We start from the raw sequence: 23,321 nt of genomic DNA on the forward strand, positions 1-23,321 counted from the left end.
GCCCATGCGCCACAACTACTGAGCCTGTGCTCTAGATCCTGTGCGCCACAACTACTGAGCCTGCGTGCCACAACTATGAAGCCTGCACACTCTAGGGCCCGCATGCTGCAACTGCTGAGCCCGCATGCTGCAACTACTGAAGCCTGCATGCCTAGAGCCTGTGCTTTACAACAAGAGAAGCCACTGCAATGAGAAGCCCGCTCATCACAATGAAGAGTAGCCCCCGCTTGCCATGACTAGAGAAAGCCTGCGCGCAGCAGCAAAGACCCAACACAGCCTAAATAAATAAATAAATAAATAAATAAATAAGAAAAAACCCACACTAAAAAAAAATTTAACCATTAACTATCACACTAATAAAATCTGCAGGCAAGACATACTAATAGATGCTAAAATTATTGGGTAGAAGTGTGAGCAGAAACATAATTCCATAGTCTCTCCCCAAATATTTAGCAATTACAAAGGAAAAATAGTAACTGTACAGTAGAGAATCCTGGAAGACACCAATTTAACCAAGTGGTTAAGGTTACCATCACCACTAATAGGACACATCAATAGCATATAACCCCGATATGATATCACTTTTGTGGTATTCCTACAAATAATGCACAACCTCAGCCCATTCATGAGTAATCATCAGAGAACTCAAACTGAAGGACACACTGTAGAGAGACATTCTACAAAATAACTGACCCGTACTCTTTAAAAGGCTCAAGGTCATGGAAGGTCACAGACAACAAGGAAAGATTGAGAAACTGTCACAAGTTGGAGGAGACTAAGAAGATATGACAGCCTAATGCAACTGCAGATCCTGGATTGGATCCAGGAATAGAGAAAGGATGTTAGTGGACAAACTGGAGAAGTCCACATAAATTCTTTCTTTCGTTAATATATGGTACCAACCTTAATTTCTTAGTTTTGGTCATTGTTCTGTTGTTATCTAAGATGTTAACATAAGGGGAAGCTAGATGAAGAGTTTATGGGAACTCTCTGGATTATTTCTGCAACTCTTGTAAATCTAATATCTCAAAATAAAGCACTAAAAATATGTATTCTGTGGAGACTTCCAGTTATGGCAATGTTGTATGTAAATAACCTGAGGAATCTACAAAAAAAAGAAAATTCTGGAACTGAAATGAAGTACTCAATAGAAGGCTTAACAGCAAATTAGACACAGATGAAGGGAAGACTTGCAGATATGTCAGTAGAAATGATCCAGGCTGAAGTATAAAGAGAAAAATGATGAAGGAATATAGAAAACTACGTTAAAAAATATGGGGCATAGTAAACAGGTCTGTTATGTAATTGAAGCCCCAGAAAAAGAGGAGACAATGTCACAGAAGCAGTATTTGAAGAAAAAATAGTTGAGAATGATCCAAAAGTAATGAAGAGTTCAAGCCATAGAGTAAAACACTAACAACCCTAAGAAGGATAAAATAAAGAAACTGTACCTTATGCATATACTTATATACATATACTTACACATTATAGTAAAATTCTGCTCTAAAGACAGGGTTTGGGGAGGATCTTAAAGCATCTAGAGAAAAAAGACCCACTGCCTTCTAACAGTAATGACAGAAGCTAGAAAATATTGGAATGGAAGCTTCAAAGTGATGAGAGAAAATAACTTTCAATCTAGAATTCTAAACCTAGTGAAAATTTTCTTTAAAAGTGAAAATAAGGAATTCCCTGGGAGTCCAGTAGTTAGGACTCAGTGCTTTCACTGCCAAGGGCCTGGGTTCAGTCCCTGGTCGGGGAACTAAGATATTGCAAGCCACACGGTGTGGTGAAAAAAAAAAAAAGAAGATAAAATGAAGACATTCTCAGACAAACAAAAACTAGTAATTCATTACCAGATAATAATAATTCATCACCAGAAGACCTGAACCAAAGGAATTCTTCAGTCAGAAGAAAAGTCTACCATATGGGAGTAGAGAAATATAAGAATGAAGAGCAACAGTAAGGGTAAACTTGTTAAGACATGTAAATTAATATTAAATGTAACATAACCATAATAATAATGTAGTTATTATTAATAATTATATGTTATTTAAATATATGTAGAATTAAAAACATAACTATACCCCAAAAGTGGGAGGGGTAAGTGGATTTAAAGTGTTCCAAGATCCTTGGATTCTCTTGGAAGTGTATAAGTGCTAATTAATATGGAAACTTTAATAATTTAAGGTTGCTTGTTGTAATCTCTGGACTAATCATTATTCAAATAGTAAAATGATATAAAAATAATAAGGTAATGGGGGAAATGGAATTTTTAAAAAATATTTGATTAATAGAAGATAAGAAATGAAAAAGGAACATGGGGGATAGTACAAATAGAAAATAAAAACATGGTAGATTTATACTCAAAAAATTTTTTAACATCTTTATTGGAGTATAATTGCTTTACAATGTTGTATTAGTTTCTGCTGTATAACAAAGTGAATTAGCTATATTATACTCAAATTTTTTGATAATTACATGAAGTAATTAAATGGACCAAGTACTTCAATTAAAAAAGAAGGATCAGGAGGGACTTCCCTGGTGATGCAGTGGCTAAGACTCCTCCTGCCAATGCAGGCAACACGGGTTTGAGCCCTGGTCCAGGAAGATCCCACATGCCACAGAGCAACTAAGCCCATGCGCCACAACTACTGAGCCTGTGCACTAGAGCCCACGAGCCACAACTACTGAGCCCACGTGCTACAACTACTGAAGCCCATGCACCTAGAGCCCTAGAGCCCACACTCCACAACAAGAGAAGCCACCACAATGAGAAGCCTGCGCACCACAGTGAAGAGTAGCCCCCGCTCGTAGCAACTAGAGAGGGCCTGCGTGCAGCAATGAAGACCCAACGCAGCCAAAAATAAATACATACATACATACATACATACATATTTTTTTTAAAAAAAAAGAAGGATCAGGGAATTCCTGGTGGTCCAGTGGTTAGGACTCCCTGCTTTTACTGCCAAGGGCACGGGTTCAATTCCTGATTGGGGAAGTAAGATCCTGCAAGCCACGCAGTATGGCCAAAAAAAAAAGAGAGAAGGATCGTCAGACTGGGTAGAAGAACAAAAACCAACTAAATGCTGCTAACGTGAGATAACCTTTAAAAATAAGGATATAGGGCTTCCCTGATGGCGCAGTGGTTAAGAATCTGCCTGCCAATGCAAGGGACGCAGGTTCGAACCCTGGCCAGGGAAGATCCCACATGCTGCGGAGCAACTAAGCCCGTGTGCCACAACTACTGAGCCTGAGCTCTAGAGCCCACAAGCCACGACTACTGAGCCCACGTGCCACAACTACTGAAGCCTGCACGCCTAGAGCCTGTGCTCCGCAACAAGACAAGCCACGACAATGAGAAGCCTGTGCACCGCAACGAAGAGTAGCGTGCACTCACCACAACTAGAGAAAGCCCGCACGCAGCAACAAAGACCCAACACCGCCAAAAATAAATAAATGAATAAATTTATTAAAAATTTTTCCAAAAAATAAATAAAAATAAGCATATAAATCCCCACTGTAATGTCTGTTACACACAAACTGTTGTGGGTTCCTGCCAGCCTTGAAAAAAATGATCTGAATTTCTTTCTCCTAAAAAAAAAAAAAAGGATACTAAAAGATTGAAAATATAAGGATGGAAAAAGATATAATCAGACAAACCTTAACCAAAAGAAAACTGGTGGGACTTGCCTGGCAGTCCAGTGATTAAGACTTCGCCTTCCAATGCAGGGACTGTGGGTTTGATTGCTGGTCAGGGAGCTTAGATCCCACGTGCCTCATGGCCAAAAAACCAAAACATAAAACAGAAACAATATTGTAACAAATTCAATAAAGACTTTAAAAATGATTCACATCAAAAAGAAGATCTTTAAAAAGAAAGGTAAAAAACTGGTGTGGCTATGCTAATATCAGAGAAAGTAGACATTAAGTCAAGAAGCATTAGTAGAAATAAAGAAAGAAGAGGGACATTTTATACTGATCAAAGTTTTTTTAAAAATCCATCCAAAAGGTACAACTATTTAAAATCTAGGGACTTCCCTGGTGGCACAGTGGTTAAGGATCCACCTGCCAGTACAGGGGACACGGGTTCGAGCCCTGGTCTGGGAAGATCCCACATGCTGCGGAGCAACTAAACCCATGAGCCACAACTACTAAGCCTGCGCTCTAGAGCCTGCAAGCCACAACTAATGAGCCTGTGTGCCACAACTACTGAAGCCTGCGTGCTTAGAGCCTGTGCTCCGAAACAAGAGAAGCCACTGCAATGAGAAGTCTGCACACCACAACAGAGAGTAGCTCCCGCTCACCGCAACTAGAGAAAGCCCGTGTGCATCAATAAAGACCCAATGCAGCCAAAAATAAATTAATTAATTAATAAAAAAGAAAATAAAGTCTATATACACTAATGACCTAGCCTCAAAATATATAAGCAGGACTTCCCTGGTGGCGCAGTGGTTAAGAATCTGCCTGCCAATGCAGGGGACACGGTTGAGCCCTGGTCCAGGAAGATCCCACAAGCCGCAGAGTAACTAAGCCCATGAGCCACAACTACTGAGGCTGCACTGTAGAGCCCATGGGCCACAACTACTGAGCCCTCGTGCCACAACTATTGAAGCCCGCACACCTAGAGCCCATGCTCTGCAACAAGAGAAGCCACCTCAATGAGAAGCACGCACACCACAACGAAGAGTAGCCCCTACTCACCGCAACTAGAGAAAGCCCGTGTGCAGCAACGAAGGCCCAACACAGCCAAAATTAAATAAGTAAATAAATTTATATTAAAAAAATTATATATATAGGCAAAATTTTACAAGTCTAGAAGAAAAACAAACAATAATAAACATGAGATTTTCACATTCTTTTCTCAAAAACTTAAAGGGCAGGTAGACAAAAATATCAGTAAGCACACAGAAGAATTGAACAATATAATTAACAAACTATATCTTATTGAGTTATATACAACACTGTACTCAGCAATTGCAATGTACAATTTCTTTAAAAGTATACTTGGAACATTTACCAAAATTGTCTATGTGCTGGATCATAAAGGAATTAACAAATTTCAAAGGACTGAAAGCATATAGAGCTTGAACTAAGTAGACTGAATAACGAATATATAACTAGAAACTCCCCCACATATTTGGAGATTAAGCAATTCGTTACTAGATACATGAGTCAAAGAAGTCATAACGGAAATTAGAAAATAGAAAATAATGAATGATCATCTTTAAATGATACATCACAGCTTATGGGATGCAGCTAAAGACATGCTTAGAGGAAAATGTATAGACTTATGTTCACATATTAGAAAAGAAATAGGGCTTCCCTGGTGGTACAGTGGTTAAGAATCCGCCTGCCAATGCAGGGGACACGGCTTCGAGCCCTGGTCCAGAAAGATCCCACATGCCGCGGAGCAGCTAAGCCTGTGCGCCACAACTACTGAGCCCGCGTGCCTAGAGTCCGTGCTCTGCAACAAGAGAAGCCACCACAATGAGAAGCCCACACACCACAACGAAGAGTAGCCCTCACTCGTCGCAACTAGAGAAAGCCCACGCTCAGTGACAAAGACCCAACGCAGCCAAAAGTAAATAAATAAATTAAATTAATTTAAAAAAAGAAATAGTCTGAAAATCAGTTACCTAGGTATACATCTCAAAAATTAGAAACGAATAGCAAATTAAGCCCAAAGAAGCTGGAAAGAAGGAAATAATAAAACAAGAACACATTTTAATTAAATAGAAAACAAATATAGTGTAGGATCAGCAAAGCCAAAAGTTAATTCTTTGGAAAGATTAGTAAAATTGCTTAGTCCCTGGCAAAACTGATCAAACTGAGAGAAGGTAAAAATTACCAGTGTCAGGGGAAATAAAGACATCATTATGGATCCTACAGACATTAGAAAGGTAACAAGAGGTTTATGAACAACTTTATGCTTAGAAATTTGAAAATGTAGATGAAATAGTCATAATTTTAAAAATTTTGTGAAAGCAATGATAACAGCAAAAGGATAAACATGAAGGTATAAAAGAGGACATCAAAATTATAAAATTTGGGGAGGAGAGTAAGAAAATGTAGAACCGACCCCACCATATCTCCGAGGTGTGCCTGTACCCCACATTGTACTAGCTCATGAGGGCTGATCATGCACATCTCTTTCCAGCTCTGTGCTCAGGGATGTCACATTGGTATCTTGAAATTGACCATATTGAGGATTTTTACACCACAGAAATCAGCCAATATTACCAAGTCAGGACTCTCCCCACCCCAAGAACTGGTCGTTAAACATTTGCCAGCACACTACAGAATACATTATACTCATGAATTGGAAGACTCATTGAGAGAGGAATTAGTGATCTGCATACTCATTTAACGAATAATAGCCAATACACTGTTGTCAGTGAGCAAAGGCAAAAAGAATTTATAACTGAGAGGGGAGAGGAAAAACTTTAGTCTGGGAACAGTGAATCTTGTCTGCATATTTTGGGGGTAAGAAAGAGGCCAGTTTGGGAGTCTATTCTTAAGCAGTCTGAATAATGATATCAAAACAGTTTCAGGGGCTTCCCTGGTGGCACAGTGGTTGAGAGTCCACTTGCCGATGCAGGGGACGCGGGTTCGTGCCCGGGTCCGGGAAGATCCCACATGCCGCGGAGCGGCTGGGCCCATGAGCCATGGCCGCTGAGTCTGCGTGTCCGGAGCCTGTGCTCCGCAACGGGAGAGGCCACAACAGTGAGAGGCCCGCATACTGGAAAAAAAAAAAAAAAAAGTTTCAGGATTTTTAAAATGAACTTTCCAGAAAACCTTGCAAAATTAATTGTGGAGTATATGTGACAGACTGTGTCTTCCAGTGTCCTTTATTAGTGTTCTTTATCTTAGTTAGGCCAGGTCTGCACCATTTCCCTCAAAAATTTCTCAACTCCCCCCATTTTGGTCAAAAGTCCCTGGTGTAGAGGATTTAAACCTAAGGGCTTTAGTCTGTGATGCAGAATCATTATTGGATGTCAGTTTGATCTTGGGGGTATAACAACATTTAAACACCTGAGTGTCAAACACAATGTGAATATTATAACAGACATTTGGAACATATTTTGTGTCCAATTTTTGGATAAGTGTAGGTCCAGTCAAGAGAATATATATTAAAGACAAGATTGGTCAATTTTAGTTAAGTAATTGGTTTTTTCACCCCCTATGATTAATTGATCATTTCATCTTTTTCAAAATATGTATCCAGGTACTGTAAACTATTGGCTATTGTATAGTGTTCATTTTTTTGGTGAGAGCACATCTATTTAGACTCATTCTACTTAATGAAGTTTTGTTAATCTAGCCTAAAATGAGTTATTTAAAGTCAGTATTCATTCTGCTTCTGAAATTATCTCAGATTTGTCCAGTGGGAGCCTTACACGTTGTCTCCCGTGTTCTTTTGATATGACCTAGCAGTTTCTTGAGCGCTTCCTTACATTCTGCCATCACAAGATGTTCCAGGCTAATCTTGTACTCTCTTTGTCCCAGTTCTGAAATCAGTTTCTAAGAAGCCCTGGTTCCTTTTAGTGGAGAATGGTATTTAGAAACCGAGATCTAAGCACTAGATCTGCTACTAGCTACTGGGATGTCATTGCTTCTAAGTCCTTTAAATGGATAGAGGTGGGGAAAAATAACAATTTCAGAGGTCCATCTATATATATATGTAAATATATATGTACCCATAAACATGCATATATCCATATCCATGTGCTTACATATTTAAAAATCATGACTTCATGCTGATTCCTCTAACTACAGTCTAATTCCACAGTGCATCCTCCCATTCCACGCCTATAGCTCCCTCCACCCACAGTCATCTGAAGAATCTTGGAATAACATTCTACTTGTGGAAGTCTCTGCATCTAGTTTAGTGAGTCTCAGGGTCAGATCACCGCAGTGACTGCATGTCCAGTTGCAGGATTCTAAATATTTATACTGTGGGAGGCATACAGCCCAGATGTATTAATGTTCTGGGACTTAAGAACAGCATTTGTGGTTAAAAGTACTTGATAGAAGAAAACAAAGAAAGAAAGTACTTAACATGGTCCCTTCCAGCATGGTTTTAAGGGTAACTTTCATTGGAGTCTCTTTTAATATGTTCAGTGTTCCAGTTACTGTAACCATGTAACACATTGCCCCCAAGACTTGGCAGCGTGAAACAGCAGTTTGCTTTCTGATCAGATAGGACACAGCTAGGAGAGTTTATCTCTACTCTGTGATATCTGGGGCCGCAGCCGAGAGACTGGGGCCAAAGTCTCATTCACTCACACGTGTGGTGGTTGGTGCTGGCTTTCAGCTGAGACCTCAGTTCCTCTGCCTGAGGCTTCTCCACCTCAGCTAGTTCCTTTCCTTTCCCTTCCCTTCCTCAGAGCACAGTGGCTGGTTTCCCCAGGGCAAGCCTCCCCAAAGAGAAACGCAGTCTGCCACTGTCCGTTATATAAATTGAATTGTATCTAGTGATGTCTCTTAGAAATGCACCTTGCATCTGTTGGGCATATGACTGTGTGCCTAAGTTATTTACCCAGCTAAACTATAAAGTTTAAGGATAAAAACATTTTCAAATTTGCCAAGTCTTTAAAAATGTATGTCCCATGCACCCTTTCTCAGGAAACTCTTAGGGAACATGCTCTCCTATATAAGTGAGTAAACCAAGGAAGAGGAAGGCTTGATGTGTGGGAAACGAGAGATCCAGCATAGGAGAGACATGCAGGAAAGGCCCAGGTCAGTAATGATTAAGGAGCTCTGTAGTTACTGCTGGTACAAAGCTTAACAACTTAAAACAACAATTTTATCGTGCTTGTAGATTCTTTGGATCAGAAATTCTGACAGGGCACAATGGGAATGGCTTGTTCCATGATGTTTGGAACCTAGCTGGAAAAAGTCAGTGACCAGGGGTTACCTGAAAGATGGGGCTGGAACTCTCTGAGGCATTTTCACTCACAGAGTAGTTGATGTTAGTTGTCTGTCGAGGGTGCTAACAGAGCACATGCACATGTATTCTCCATGTGGCCTGGGCTTCCTCACAGAATGGCTACCTCAGGGTAATCAGGCAGCTCAAAGTGAGTGATCAGAGCTTCGAAGTGAGTATTCTAGCAAGTAAGGGGGAGGTTGCATCACTTTTTTTTTTTTTTTGGCTGTGTTGGGTCTTTGTTGCTGCGCTCAGGTTTTCTCTAGTTGCGGCGAGCAGGGGCTACTCTTCGTTGCAGTGCACTGGCTTCTCATTGCAGTGGCCTCTCTTGTTGCGGAGCACGGGCTCTAGGCACCTGGGCTTCAGCAGTTGCGACACAAGGGCTCTAGAGCGCAGGCTTGGTAGTTGTGGCACACGGGCTTAGTTGCTCCACGGCATGTGGGATCTTCCCAGACGAGGGCTCGAACCCATGTCCCCTGCATTGGCAGGCGGATTCTTACTTAACCACCACGCCACCAGGGAAGCCCCTTAAGATTTAATTTTATTTTTATTTCTTCGGCTGCGTTGTGTCTTTGTTGCTGTGCGCGGGCTTTCTCTAGTTGCGGTGAGCGGGGGCTACTCTTTGTTGTGGTGTGCGGGCTTCTCATTGCAGTGCCTTCTCTTGTTGCAGAGCATGGGCTATAGGCATGTAGGCTTCAGTAGCTGTGGCACACGGGCTCAGTAGTTGTGGCACGCAGGCTCTAGAACTCAGGCTCAGTAGTTGTGGCGCATGGACTTAGTTGCTCCGCGGCATGTGAGATCTTGCCAGACCAGGGCTCTAACCCATGTCCCCTGCATTGGCAGGTGGATTCTTATCCACTGTGCCACCAGGGAAGTCCCTGCATCACTTTTTATGACCTAACCTTGGAGGTTCGTTTCCCTTGGAATACATGAGAAAGTCATTACTTCCTCTGCATTGCTGTAGGTTACAAATGAGTCACTAAGTTTAGCCCAGATTCGAGGGGAAGCTACATAGATAGACCTCACCTCTCAATGGAAGGACTGTCAAAGAACTTCTGGATGTGTCTGAAAACTGCTACAGGGGTTGTCCTGTCCTGGGTCATAGCAGTAGGTGTAGCAAGCGACCAGTCCAGATTAAAAGAGGCCAGAGGCTCTAGGAAGGGTTGACTTGTGGGGGTGACACTGATAAGAGTCCCTGATACATCTGGACATCTTGGAAGGAAATTTGTAGGGTAGTGGAAAGAGATTAAATTATTGATAAGTACAAACCAAACAAAATAATTGGTTGATTAACTTTCGGAAAAACAAAAATTGTATAAGGGAGAATTTCATGCTCAGCTGTGAATAGCATTTACATAGCAACAATAATGTAAACATTACTGATCTAACCGTGAGTGTGATGTAACTTACATCGGGAAGATGAGGGAGAAGAAGGGTGTGGCATGCGGTGAGCTGGCTAAGGGTGAGGAAAGAGAGAATATCCATATCACCCATCCATAATTAATGCCTAAAACTGAAAAAAAAAAAATTAGCATGCCATCTGGAGCCACGGAAGTAAATTCCAAAATAATCAGCTAAAGGAGGAAAAAGTGTTTGTGGTTGGGTGTGGGAAATGGCAGGGGTAGAGGCAGGGGAAGAGGGCAGGATTTCTATTTCCGAAATTTTGTAGAACTCCTTGCCTCTTTAAACTATGTGGTTATCCAACTTCGATGAAAATAGCTTAAAAAGAAAACTTTTTACTGAAAGAAACTCCATGCCCAGATCATTTTACAGGTATACACCATCAAACATTCAAGCTAATCCTGATCTTATATAAACTGTCAGAGACTACAAAAAGAAGGAACATACCCTCATTCTTAGGTAATGAGCCTGCTATGGTCTGAATGTTTGTGTCCCTCCAAAATTCGTATGTTGAAATCCTAACCCTCAAAGATGATGGTATTAGAAGGTGGGGCCTTGGGGAGGTGCTTAGGTCATGAGGGTGAAGCCTTCGTGAATGGGATTAGTGCCTTTCTGAAGAGGTTCTAGAGAGATCCCTTGCCCCTTCTGCCACTTGAGGACACAGTGAGAAGGTGCCAGCTGTGAATGGAAGAGGGCCCTCACCAAAACACAATCGTGCTGGCATCTTGATCTTGGACTGTCCAGCCTCCAGAACTGTGAGAAATACATTCCTGTTGTTTATAAGTCACCCAGTGTTATGTCATTTTGGACTAAGAGCCTAATGTTACCTTGACACCAAAGCCAAATAAGGAGCTCTGACAATGAAAGTCATAAGCCAGTTTTGCTTAAGAACATAAGCCCAGGAGGATGATGGCTGCCGTGGCCGTGGCTGTTCACGAGGACTCGGGATCTGGGATGAAGGCGGAGCTTGTTCCTCGGCCTGGGGCAGTGGGGAGGGAGATGACCCAAGAAGAAAAGCTGCAGCTTCGGAAGGAAAAGAAACTGCAGAAGAAGAAATGGAAGGAGGAAAAGGGGGAAGAACCAGAAACTGGCTCTGCTGTATCTGCAGCCCAATGTCAAGGCCCGACCAAAGACCTGCCTGGACTGGACAGTCAGTTGGGCAGTGCCAAGGAGAAAGTTCCAGCAGGTGGGAGTAAGGCTGAACTTCGAGCTGAAAGGCGGGCCAAGCAGGAGGCTGAGCGGGCCCTGAAGCAGGCAAGAAAAGGGGACCAAGGAGGGCCACCTCCTCAGGCCTGCCCCAGCACAGCTGGAGAAACCCCCTCAGGAGTGAAGGGTCTACCCGAGCAGAGTCAGGTTGATGACTCCACGCTTCTGAGGCGGCTTGTTAAAAAACCAGAACGACAGCAGGTTCCTACACGAAAGGATTATGGACGCAAAGTCAGTCTCTTCTCCCACCTACCCCAGCACAGCAGACAGAACTCTCTAAGCCAGTTTATGAGCATCCCATCCTCTGTGACCCCCCCAGCCATGGTGCGACTCGGCCTGCAGTACTCCCAGGGCCTGGTCAGTGGCTCCCATGCCCAGTGCATTGCCTGCTTCGTGCCTTGCAGCAGGTGATTCAGGACTACACCCCACCTCCCAGTGAAGAACTGTCAAGGGACCTAGTGAATAAACTAAAGCCCTACTTCAGCTTCCTGACTCAGTGCCGTCCCCTGTCGGCGAGCATGTACAACGCCATCAAGTTCCTTAACAAGGAGATCACGGGTGTGAGCGGCTCCAAGCGGGAAGAGGAGGCCGAGTCAGAACTTCGAGCAGCCATCGGACCATATGTGCAAGAGAAGATTGTGCTTGCAGCTCAGGCAATCTCACGCTTTGCTTATGAGAAGACCAGTAATGGAGATGTGATCCTGATATATAGATGCTCATCTCTGGTATCACGAATTCTTCAGGAGGCTTGGGCTATGGGCGGGCGGTTTCGGATGGTAGTGGTGGACAGCCGGCCACAGCTGGAGGGAAAGCACACGCTACGTTCTCTGGTCCGTGCTGGGGTCCCTGCCTCCTACCTGCTGATTCCTGCAGCTTCCTTTGTGCTCCCAGAGGTTTCTAAGGTGCTGTTGGGAGCTCATGCACTCCTGGCCAACAGGTCTGTGATGTCACGGGTAGGGACAGCACAGCTGGCCCTGGTGGCACGGGCCCATAATGTGCCAGTGCTGGTCTGCTGTGAAACATACAAGTTTTGCGAGCGTGTGCAGACTGATGCCTTTGTCTCTAATGAGCTAGATGACCTTGACGATCTGCTGTGTGAGCGAGGAGAACGTGTGGTCCTGGCTGACTGGCAGAACCACTCGTCCCTATGGTTGTCGAATCTGGTCTATGATATGACCCCCCCAGAACTGGTGGATCTGGTGATCACGGAGCTGGGCATGATCCCTTGCAGTTCTGTACCTGTTGTGCTGCGAGTCAAGAGTAGTGACCAGTGAGTGGAGGGACACAGGGTCAATAAATGACATACTCCCTACACTTAAAAAAAAACAAAAAACATAAGCCCAGTCTCATCCCCCAGCCTTTTGGAGCTGTGAGAGGGCTTGTCTGTCCTGAGATGGGGAGCAGAATGGGATGCTGGCTGTGAGTGCTGGAGGCTAAGGAGTTGTGGTAGGAATAAAGATCTGTACCTTATATGCCAGGGGCTTATTATGTTTCCTATAATTTCATTTTTGTTTTCTTTCCATATTTTGGTAAATTTAAAAGACATTTGAAACAAAAAAAAAGAACATAGGTTCAGAAATATTAAGTAAAAAACCAAGCAAGAAGAAACACGCACGCACGCACGCGCGCGCACACACACACACACACACACACATCCACCCCAGGAGCAAATTGAGTGTAACCCAGGAATGCAAGGGATGTCTTCACAGTGGCCCTTGAGTTGGCAGTTGGCTGCCCTGAGCCTGTCAATTTTTTCCTCCATGGCTTCCAGTGCTGTTACGGAAAGCCAGCCCACTGTGCAATCCGTGTACTTACTGTCTTCCCAGACCTTGCAACCGCGCCGTAGCTACCACGTTTCAATGCCCGCCTGCACCTCATTTAAGTCGACCATGGGTGAAAGCCTTAGTAATCTCAGGGATCATCACACCCTACTTCCCACCAGCTAGAGTTCTGATCGCTGCCAGACTGGGGAGAAAGCCAACTCCAGAATCACATCCTAAGGGTCTGCTGTTTTAGGACCTTTCTGACGCAAAGTGTCATAGCCTGGGTGCCCCATAATGCGGAGATTTTGTGCTGTCATTTACAATTCCAGGGAGGAGTGAGGAAAGGGGATGGAAGGAGGCAGAACCAATACAAGAATTACTGAGCTGACTTCCAGAAAGTGCAGTTGATTATTTTATCTTGTGAGACATCCCTTCATAAACTGCTGGATCCCGCCCCTTATTGCTTGGGGGTTTGCCTTGTGTGGCTGGGAGCAAGACTCTCTGGAGGCCTGCCTCAGTGGACATGAGGGGCAGCCACTGCCATGAACACCTCGATCCGTAATGACAGCAATGGCTGCAGCTAGCCCCGAGTCTGGAGAATAGCAGCAGATTGAGGGTATGGTGCCAGGGCTGTCCCGTGCACGTGTGCAGACCTGAAGAGGCAAAACTGAGTTAGTATCCTTGCCATATGGAAAATAATTTAATCCCTACCTCCCTCCATAGCTGAAACAAAATACTTTCCAGCAAAGATCTCAAGCAAAAATTTAAGAAGAAAATATAGGAGATATAGAAAGATTTCTTGAAACTGAAGTATAAACCTTGAACAAAATGTTGATAAATTTTATATGAAAATTTTAGAAACTGTACGCCAAAAGGTAATACAAGTTATAAACTTATACAAGTTATATATTGGGTTGGCCAAAAAGTTCATTCGGGGTTTTCCGTTACGTCTTACAGAAAACTGAACCCAATACTTATACTTTATAAGGTATAACACACACCTTATAAAGAATTAGTACCCAGAATATATAAAGAATTCCTACAAATCAATACGAAAAAGACAAAGTACCCAATGGCAAGTTGGCACTACGAACAGACACATCACACAAGAGGAAGCCCAAATAGCAAATAAACATACGAAAAGATGCTCATCATCATTAATAACAGAGAAATAAAAATTAAAACTATAATATGGGTCTCTCCACACTTGGATCTGGTTCACAGGTGGATTGAGGCAATATGTTGTACTGGCCAAAAATGGATTTAAATGTTGATTTAGGCATACATACCTATGAAGACATGCTTCAAATTTATGGAGCTGTTTTCTGGTGGGAGGCTGGGGCAGGGCTTCATCTGTATTTTTAATGTTTTACTTCTTAAGCTGGGTGATGGAAACACGGCTTGTCATGTTATAATTTATACGTTTTTCCCAGTGTAATAGTTCACGAAACAGAAGGCAAAGGTGTGTGCATGTATGGAGTTCCTCTTCCGTGCCAGGTTCATTACATTTATCCCCCCACCCCCTTCCCATATTATTCAGTGAACCCCAGACTTCATAGCCTTTGTCCACACACGTCGCTTTGCCTTTGAACAGATGGTGATCTCGCTGCAGAACACCACGTCCACCAGCCACCACCTGCGAGTCCTCCCGCCGTCCACGCCCTACTTCGCTCTGGGATTGGGTGAGCTCAGGGTGGCAGCGGCCTGGGCGGCCTCGATATTGTGTACTGGCCTTGCCCCGGGTTACACGCCCACCAGGCCCTAGGGTGACTCCACAGCTGCACCCCTCGTGCTCCACAGAGGCCTCCTACCCACCCTCCACCGAAGGCCCCCAGTCTCGACAGCTCCTCCTCGGATCTCGTCCCTCCAGGCTCGGTTCTGCCCTCTCCTCGCCCTGCGCACGGTCACTGCCCTCAGCCAGGACCCCTGGTTCCTCACTTAGGCCATCACAGTGGCTTCCCAGCCAGGCTTCCTGCCTCCGTGACGCAGCGTTCTCCTGAAGAACAGCTCTGATCTTGTGTCCCACCCCCGGCAACCCCTGCAGAAGCCTCAAATACCTCTCTGCTGCCCACAAAATAAATGCTAAGCCATAGGAACAGGCATGGCCCCGCCTGACCGTTCCAGGTGGACCCTATCACTCCCCCCACTGCCTCAGGCCCTGGTCTTCTTACCTGGTCTCCAGAATCTCATTTGTCGCTTTTGTCACCCACAGGGATGTTCCCAGGAAAAGGTGGAATGGTGGCTCCTGGAATGACCTGCCAGTACACTGTCCAGTTTTTTCCCGACTGCCTTGGGGGTTTTGATGACTTTATTTTAGTGGAGACCCAGTCAGCACACACGCTGCTGATCCCCCTGCAGGCCCGGAGGCCGCCCCCAGTGCTGACGCGTGAGTGTGCTCTGCTCCCCCGGGATTCAGGGCGGGCTGGCGCCCCTATAAGGACCGCCTGCCCACAGGGCCTTCATGGCAGCACACAGCCTGTCCCCGGGACAGGGGCTTCTGGGTCCTGAGAAGGGACCTGCCAGAAGTTTGCGCACAGTCCTCCCGTGTCAGGCCCCGACCATCTGCTTCCCGTGGAGGCTGACTCTGAGTGACACACATCGGGAGAGGAGGCCAGCATCCCAGCTGACCCCAGCCTAGGCGTCGCTGGCTCAGGGACACCCTGAGTGGGCCTGTGCCATGGCGAGGCAAGAAGGAGTGCCTGGAGCCCTCCATGGGTGTCACCTGTGTGGCCGTGGGGTGGCTGGCTTTGCCTGGACGCCCTCATTTACGAGTCCCTTCAGCTGGGCACAGGCTGCAAGCTGGGACTCTGACCACAACCCCCAGGGCCATGCCGGGTGGCACTGGCTGAAGCCCGAGCGCGTGGAGTCCTGAGGCGCCGCTGCCATGTGGGAGCAGGGGTGGGCCCGTCCCCATCCATCCCCCTCGCCCCTCCACAGCTGCTCTTAGCTCGGGCTGGGCCTCCGGAGAACAACAACAGGACTGTGCTGTTTCTCTTGCCCATCTTTTCTTGTGGCTGCAGTGTCGCCGGTGTTGGACTGTGGTTACTGCCTCATTGGGGGCATGAAGATGACCAGATTCATCTGCAAAAACGTGGGCTTCAGCGTGGGCAAGTTCTGCATTATGCCTAAGGAGAGCTGGCCGCCGCCAAGCTTCAGAGTGAGTGCTCACAGATTGCTACCTGGCAAAAGAGCAAATCCATCAAAGGAAATAACCCCTGTGAGGGACTTGCTCGAGTGCACCTGTGACTGGAAACACACACACACACACACACACACACACACACACACACACACACACACACACACACACACACACACACACACACACACACACACACACACACACACACACCCCACCCCCCACCCCCCAGAATTTTATAACCTCTCTCTCCAGCTGCCACGGTCCAGTGAGAATCAACATGTACAGAGACCAGCGCTGTAGTTCTTGTTACTCCCCTAATACCTGTGTGACCCTGGGCAGCTCCTGTCACCTCTCTTATCCTCCAAGGCCTGGCTCAAATGTCCCTGCATTCATTCATTCATTCTAGTAGCAAATGTTTGAGTATAGCAGAGGTCACAGATTGGCAGCTCTTTGGCTGAATTTTGTGGGTATATTTATTTGGCACAGGGCTTAAAAACATTTTTTGAGCCACCGTTTACAAATAGAGAGATTTCAGACTTCCTGGTGCCCCAGTGGCTAAGACTTCACGCTCCCAGTGCAGGGGGGCCAGGTTCAATCCCTGGTCAGGGAACGAGATCCCACGTGCTGCAACTAAGACCCAGCGCAGCCAACCAACCAACCAACCAAATAAATAAATAAATATTTTTTTAATAAATAGAGAGACTTCGTATAAAAATGTGCACTTCCAGTCTCTCCGAAACATTGGGAGATGTGCAGCCCTGGGCCAGGATCCACTGTGGCCTGTCAGCTGGAGTTGAGAAGCAGGGGGTGTGCACATCCCCTCCTGTTTGCCCAGCTCTGCCCTCCCCGCCCCAGGGCAGCCAAGTGCTGACACCACTGACGGTCATGCTCACTCACAGTGTTATCTGACTCAGCGTAGAGATATTTTGCTGTACCTGTGTCTCCCGAAACAAGCGACAGATCCAGAGGACCACATGTTCCCAGACACACATTTCACTCATTTCTGTTACCTGCCGGGGTCCTGGAGGCGTGGGTTTGCGTCCCTGGCATCTAAGTGGCTTCCTGTGTGGGCACCTGGGCTGCAGCTCTGCTGACAAGATGGCAGCGTCCCTTGACTCAGGTGCCCATGGCCAGGGGTGGGTTGAGGATGGAGGCCGACACAGAAGCCGGCACCAGCCACACAGGCTGCTGTAGTAGGGAAAGGACTGTGCTTTGGGAGCCCACCTCCTGCTTTGCGTCTGAAACACTTGTCAGTGGCCTCGTACCTCCTGCCCGCAGGCAGCTCTTTGTGAGCGCCCTGTCTTGTACTCATCTTTAACCACCGGAACCCCATCCAGTGCCTGGTGCAGGTTGAGTGAGTGCTGGCTGAATGCATGAGCCTCGGTTTCTTCATGAACAGGAGACTGGATGATCCATTAAGACCCTTCAAGCCACAAAGTGGATGTTTGGAGGAGGGAAGTGTGTCACCTGAGCACGAGATTTTACAGTTTCTTCCACACTGTTGGATCATCTTCTGCTTTTCTTTAAGGCTGTTGCAACCATCGGCTTTGTCGAGCAGCCTCCCTTTGGGATCCTGCCGTCAGTGTTTGAGCTGGCTCCGGGGCAGGCCGTATTCGTGCAGGTAGGTGATGAGACGCTAGCTTGTATTTCTTTATGATTGGTTTGCTGTTTCCTCAACTGCTCGCTTGATTTCATTTGCCTCTCTGTTTTTTTTGTTTTTTGGGGCTTTTGGGGTTTTTTTTGGCTGCCCCACACAGCTTGTGGGATCTTTAGTTCCTGGACTAGGGGTTGAACCCGGGCCACCGCAGTGAACACACTGAGTCCTAACCACTGGACCGCCAGGGAATTCCCGCCTCTGTGTTTTCATGACCCAGATAGCCACTCCCAGGTCCCAGCCTTGGTAGCTTCTGTGTAGGAGCATGCTTTTGTATTCTGTGGGGTGATGTCATTTGACTCTCCTATGACCTCCCTCGCAGAGCAAGTGCAGAAAGCCCTAGCAATGCCACCACGATCCGAGAGTTGCTTGTCCACCCGTGAGCCTGCGGGTCACCTCTACTAACATCTGAGCTGCCTCCAGGATCTCCCCTCGGTCCTTCAGTACGTCTTGGACCATCCCACCCCCTAAATCTGGTACCTTTGTTCTCTTTCCTGTTTTATCCTCAGTTATATGGTCAACAAGGCCCGCCTTCCTTAGGCCTCATCCTAAACCTCTGCGGAAGCTCCCAGAGTCTGACCTCTGGGATGTGGGCTCCTCCTTTCCTAACTGGCCCCTTTCCGGCATCCCTTGGGCCTGTCACACCTGCTCACTGGCCCCCAGAAGAGGCTGTGAGACATGGTGATGTCTTCCTGCCCCTGTCACCCCACCCTCTGCTCCAGGAGTCTGACTCTGTGTGGTCCCATGGCTGGGTGTGGGGCTGCCACAAGTGAGCATGGCCTTCCTCACTTGCCTGCTGAAGGACACACCCACATTAAAGAGTAAAAGCTATCTGGGTTCTGGGGAGGGGGATTTGGCCTACATCAGGTCATCAGGTAGTGAAAGCCAAGAGCCATAGGTTCCCAAACTCAGCTGCACATGGCCGTCCCCTAGAAACTTGCAAACACGCTGACATCTGGGCCCCAGCCCTGAGGTTTTGAGTTAATTGGTCTGGAGTGTGGCCTGGGCATAGGATTTTTCAAGCTCCCCAGGTGATTCTGTGTGTGCAGCGAAGTTTGAGGACCACTGCCATAAGCTTCTTTGCCAAGATGTAAAGGAAGGCTTCCTTTATCAGCTCCTTTCCAGTTGCAAGGGTCTGATGGGGTCTTGTTCATGTCCGTGATGATCTGATCCTGATAAGAACCTGGCTTTTGGAGTCGGGATGAGGCCAGTTCAGGAGCACAATAGGGATTATCCATCCTCCTCTGTTGCCGAGGGGTGAGCCGGGTCCTCTTGGCATGGCCCAGGATTTGTCAGAGCCTTGTGGTGGCTTTAAGGAATTGGGGCTGGTCACCCCTGCCCAGGCCATGATGTCCCCCTCATCCCATCCTCCTATGATCCCCAAGGAAAAGAAGAGGGTGGCAGCAGCAGTCTTTGGGGAGCAGTGGGGGAGTCAGGGGGAGGTTTTCCCCTTTGCATTCCTTATGTAAATTTTGTTTACTGACTGGGATTTTGTTTGTTTTAAAATTTATTCATATTTCCAAATAAATAGATTCACATGATTAAAAATTCAAAAGACGCAAATAGATGCACAGTGAAATGCTCCCTCTCCCCCCAGTTCCTCAGCCACCCAGAGGCCACAGCCTTACCAGGTTAGAGTGTCCTCCCCGAGATATGTGATGCCTACCTAAGCAACTGCACATGGTTTTTTCTTTCCTTTGTTTCCGTTTTTCCTTCACACAAATAGTTGCCCACTCTGTGCTCTGTTCTGCACCATGTATTTTCCACTTACCGTTTCATTTTTTTTTTACAGCTGCATAGTATTCCACTGGACATATGAACCATAATTTAGGTCAGCTGTCCCCTGCCTGAAGATTATTTCTGATCTCTGGCCATCTCAGGGAATAGCTTATACATACATCACTCTGTCCTACCAGAAGGATACAGTCCTTGACGTGCATTTGCTGACGCAGGGTCTCTGCTCTCATAATTGTGATACATGTCGCCAAAATCCCCACCATGTGGATTGTATCAATTTGTACTTCCATCCACAGTATGTGAGGGTGCCTATTTTAATTCTCATACCTTTGCCAATACAATGGGTTATCAAACTTAAAAAAAAAAACTGTTATCATGGACATTTTAAAACATATACAAAAATAATCTGAAAAAGAATAGATATACATATATGTGTATAACTGACTGACTTTGCTGAACACCTGAAACTAACATAACATTGTAAATCAACTATACTTCAATTAAAAAAAAAAACGAAAGGTCATAAGTCCAACTGGCCAAGCAAAAGCTACAAAAAAAACCCCAAAACAAACCTATATGCAAAAATAGAATAGTTGAATGATCACCCATGTACTCAGGACACAGCTTCAACATTTATCAACTCTTGGCCAACCTTATTTCCTTTGTGCCTCTCCGTCTCTTCCCACCAAGCCCTGCCCTGCCCCTCTAGATTATTTTGAAGAAAATTAACATATCCTGTCACTGTGTTTATGACCGCTAACTTTCTGCTCTTTGCCAGTAGGAGGCATGAAAAACTGTTCTTCTGGGTGGTTTGCATTTCCACTTCTTTTATCATGAATGAGGTTAAACATGTTATTTAAGAGCCATTTGTATTTCAGTCTCTATGAATTCTCTCTTCATAGCCTTTCAACACACTCCCCAAATTAGCTGGTGGAGCCTGGGCTGAACCCCTAGCCTTAGGGAAGGGGCCGGGAGGGGAGGCAGAAGTGGAGACCGGAGGGAAAGAGGTGCAGCTGAGAAGAAGAGGGCGAGGGGGTAGAAGCCCCTTCACGGGAGACAGCGGGACAGCCCTTCTTTCCCCAGGTCCTGTTCCTCCCAACCAGCCTGGGAAAGGCAGAGCAGACCTTCATCATCGTGTGTGACAACTGCCAGATAAAGGAGCTGGTGACCACAGGTGGGCTTGGGTGCGCTCCCAGGGGTGGCCCAGCTGCGCCCGGTCCCCCTTGGGGGTGGGCACACTCAGGGGATGCTGCAGCCTCCAGGGCTCTGGTTTGGGGCCTCTAGCTCTGGTCAGACCTTAGAGACCCAAGCCAGTGTGGCCTTCGGGACTGTCCCAAGGGGCCGTCTAGTGCGAGAGGGATGTAAACCTGGGGGGCAATCTTTTATCGAGTCACTTTGAAACTCACCGCGATCTCCTTTGGGGGACTGCCAGTGACTCACACAGAAACGACCAGGACACCTGTAGGTTCCTGTACAGTTAGAAGGGGCATCCTGCTGAATTTCCTTAAGGTGCCCTGTTCCTTCCTTCCATCCGTCTGTCTACCATCCACCCAGTTTCACTCACCAGGTATTAATTGAATGCCTGCTACATGCTATGTTATCAAAATCACCTACTTTTGGTCTGAGGTGACGTGGGGACATGAACCTGCGTGCTGTTGGCTCCCTGTCCCCCTCTGTGCACTTCCCGGGGTCACGATCACGGCGGTTGCATGTGGATGGTGGCTTGGGTCCTGTGACAGCCTTCGGCCACAGAGTCCTAGTGAAACGTCACTACTGTACTTTGTCAGGAATCGGGCAGCTGGTGGCTCTGGATCTGATCTATGTTTCTGGTGAAAAAAGTCAGCCGGAGCCCGGAGAGCTCACAGACTTAACAGCCCAGCACTTCATACGCTTTGAGCCTGAAAACCTTCAGTCCACGGCCAGCAAACTGCTGATTATTAGAAACGCCACGTGAGTGACGCCTGTGAGGGACCCCAGCACACACCCTCCCTCCTTCCTCACCTGGCCTGAGGTCCCAGTGAGGCTGGTGGTTCCTTCCAGAGGCCAGGGGGGGAATCTGGGCACAAGATGGAAGGATCCAGATTTGCACTGTCCATCATGGTAGCCAGTTGCCACATGTGACTATTTAAATGGAAATCAATTAAAATTAAGTAAAAGTAAAAACTCACTTCCTCCGTGACACCAGCCACATTTTAAGTACTCAGTAGCCGCACGGGTAGCTGGTGGCTATCGTATTAGAGCCGATTTATAAGATGTCGTATTGGACAGTGTTGCTCTAGATCCTCTGGAGCCTCCTTAACCAGGAATAGTTTTCCAGAGGGGTCCTGCCCAGCCCACGAGGGGAAGCCACCCAAGTCCCAGCGTCAGACAGATGATGGCCTGTGGGTTCAGCTCTCACTGCCATTTATTCCCTGACCGTCCTCTGAGCTCCATCATTACACCAGGACAGACCTTGGGGAGCCTCCCGGCCAGGCTGCCCAAGTGACCCAGGCCTTACACAGGCTCTGTCGCCTGGCAGGATGAGTAGTTCTCACCTGCCGTCCCCCTCACCGACACCTGCTGTCAGCAGCACGCCTGGAGTCCCACCCCTTCCACCACCAGGGAGTTGTCACCGCTCCTGTTGGCAGCCAGTGGGCACATATCTTTCTGGCCAGAGCAGTTGTCCTGGGAGGCCATAGCTGGAGAGGCAGAGGGTGGGGTCGATGTGGCAAAAACTCACGCGGTAGAAGATAAGGCAGAAACTTTTCCTGATATCTGGGGGGGGGGGGGTCCCTGATGGTTAGAGCATGATTCCCCCGAGTCACTGTGGCTCCAGCCTCCAGCTGCTGTGTGGGGCTGTGCTGGGAGGTCTGCAGACTCCCTGCCCCCTGTGCTGTCCCTTGCCCAGGGGCCCCCAGGCTCCTCCATGGGAAGGGCCTGAAGGCTGACCTGGCCGTGTCCTGCTCCTGGGTCGTTTCCTGCTCACTCCGGGAGCAGGGCCAGGCCGGGGGTGGGGGGAGCTGATTCTGGCAGAAGTGGGACATGGACTTGGACCCACTGCCTACTGTCAAGGTCGTCCCCACAGGCACGTGGAGCTGGCCTTCCGCTGGCAGATCGTGAAGCCCAACCTGAGGCCCCTAATGCCTGGAGAAACGTACAGACCGGACAGCATCAAGTCCCACCCCGACAGGGAGACGGCCTTCTCCATCGCCCCCGACACGGGAGCTCTCGAGCCCCACACGGACCACGAGTTCCTCTTGAGCTTCTCTCCTCGAGAGGTTCGAGTGCGGCCATCTTGGTGGTCACACATGATTGGGTCACGATGTTTTCACCCTCTGTCCCTGTTCTTTGGTGACACTGAAGCCACGGCCGATGCTGCCGAGATCCCTAGCATCCTGCCGAGGCTGGCGCTTAGCTAAGAGCGGGGCCAGTGGCCGGCTTTGGTGTACAGCTCGTTTTGCCTGGTCCCGACCCTGCACGCCCCATCTGCAGCCAGGGCCTGGGCTCGTTTCC

At 47.1% G+C, this 23,321-nt stretch overlaps 2 protein-coding genes across 2 annotated transcripts in view; both read left to right on the top strand.

Moving 5' to 3' along the window:
• Positions 1-23,321, top strand: part of DLEC1 (DLEC1 cilia and flagella associated protein) — a 99,617-nt gene that overhangs the window by 46,176 nt on the left and 30,120 nt on the right. Inside the window, 7 exon segments of the mRNA XM_079933777.1 lie at positions 14,891-14,978; positions 15,509-15,682; positions 16,317-16,453; positions 17,967-18,059; positions 20,913-21,003; positions 21,617-21,779; positions 22,894-23,086. Of these exon segments, the coding sequence (XP_079789903.1) occupies positions 14,891-14,978; positions 15,509-15,682; positions 16,317-16,453; positions 17,967-18,059; positions 20,913-21,003; positions 21,617-21,779; positions 22,894-23,086 (939 nt within the window).
• Positions 9,832-12,977, top strand: LOC307192633 (translation initiation factor eIF2B subunit delta-like). Its single transcript, XM_079933781.1, is given in 2 exon segments — positions 9,832-11,915; positions 11,918-12,977. Coding segments are annotated over 2 exon segments (1,572 nt in total). The 5' UTR covers positions 9,832-11,233; the 3' UTR covers positions 12,808-12,977.

Source organism: Stenella coeruleoalba, assembly GCF_951394435.1.
Source record: "Stenella coeruleoalba genome assembly, chromosome: 10".
NCBI classification, from domain to species: domain Eukaryota; kingdom Metazoa; phylum Chordata; class Mammalia; order Artiodactyla; family Delphinidae; genus Stenella; species Stenella coeruleoalba.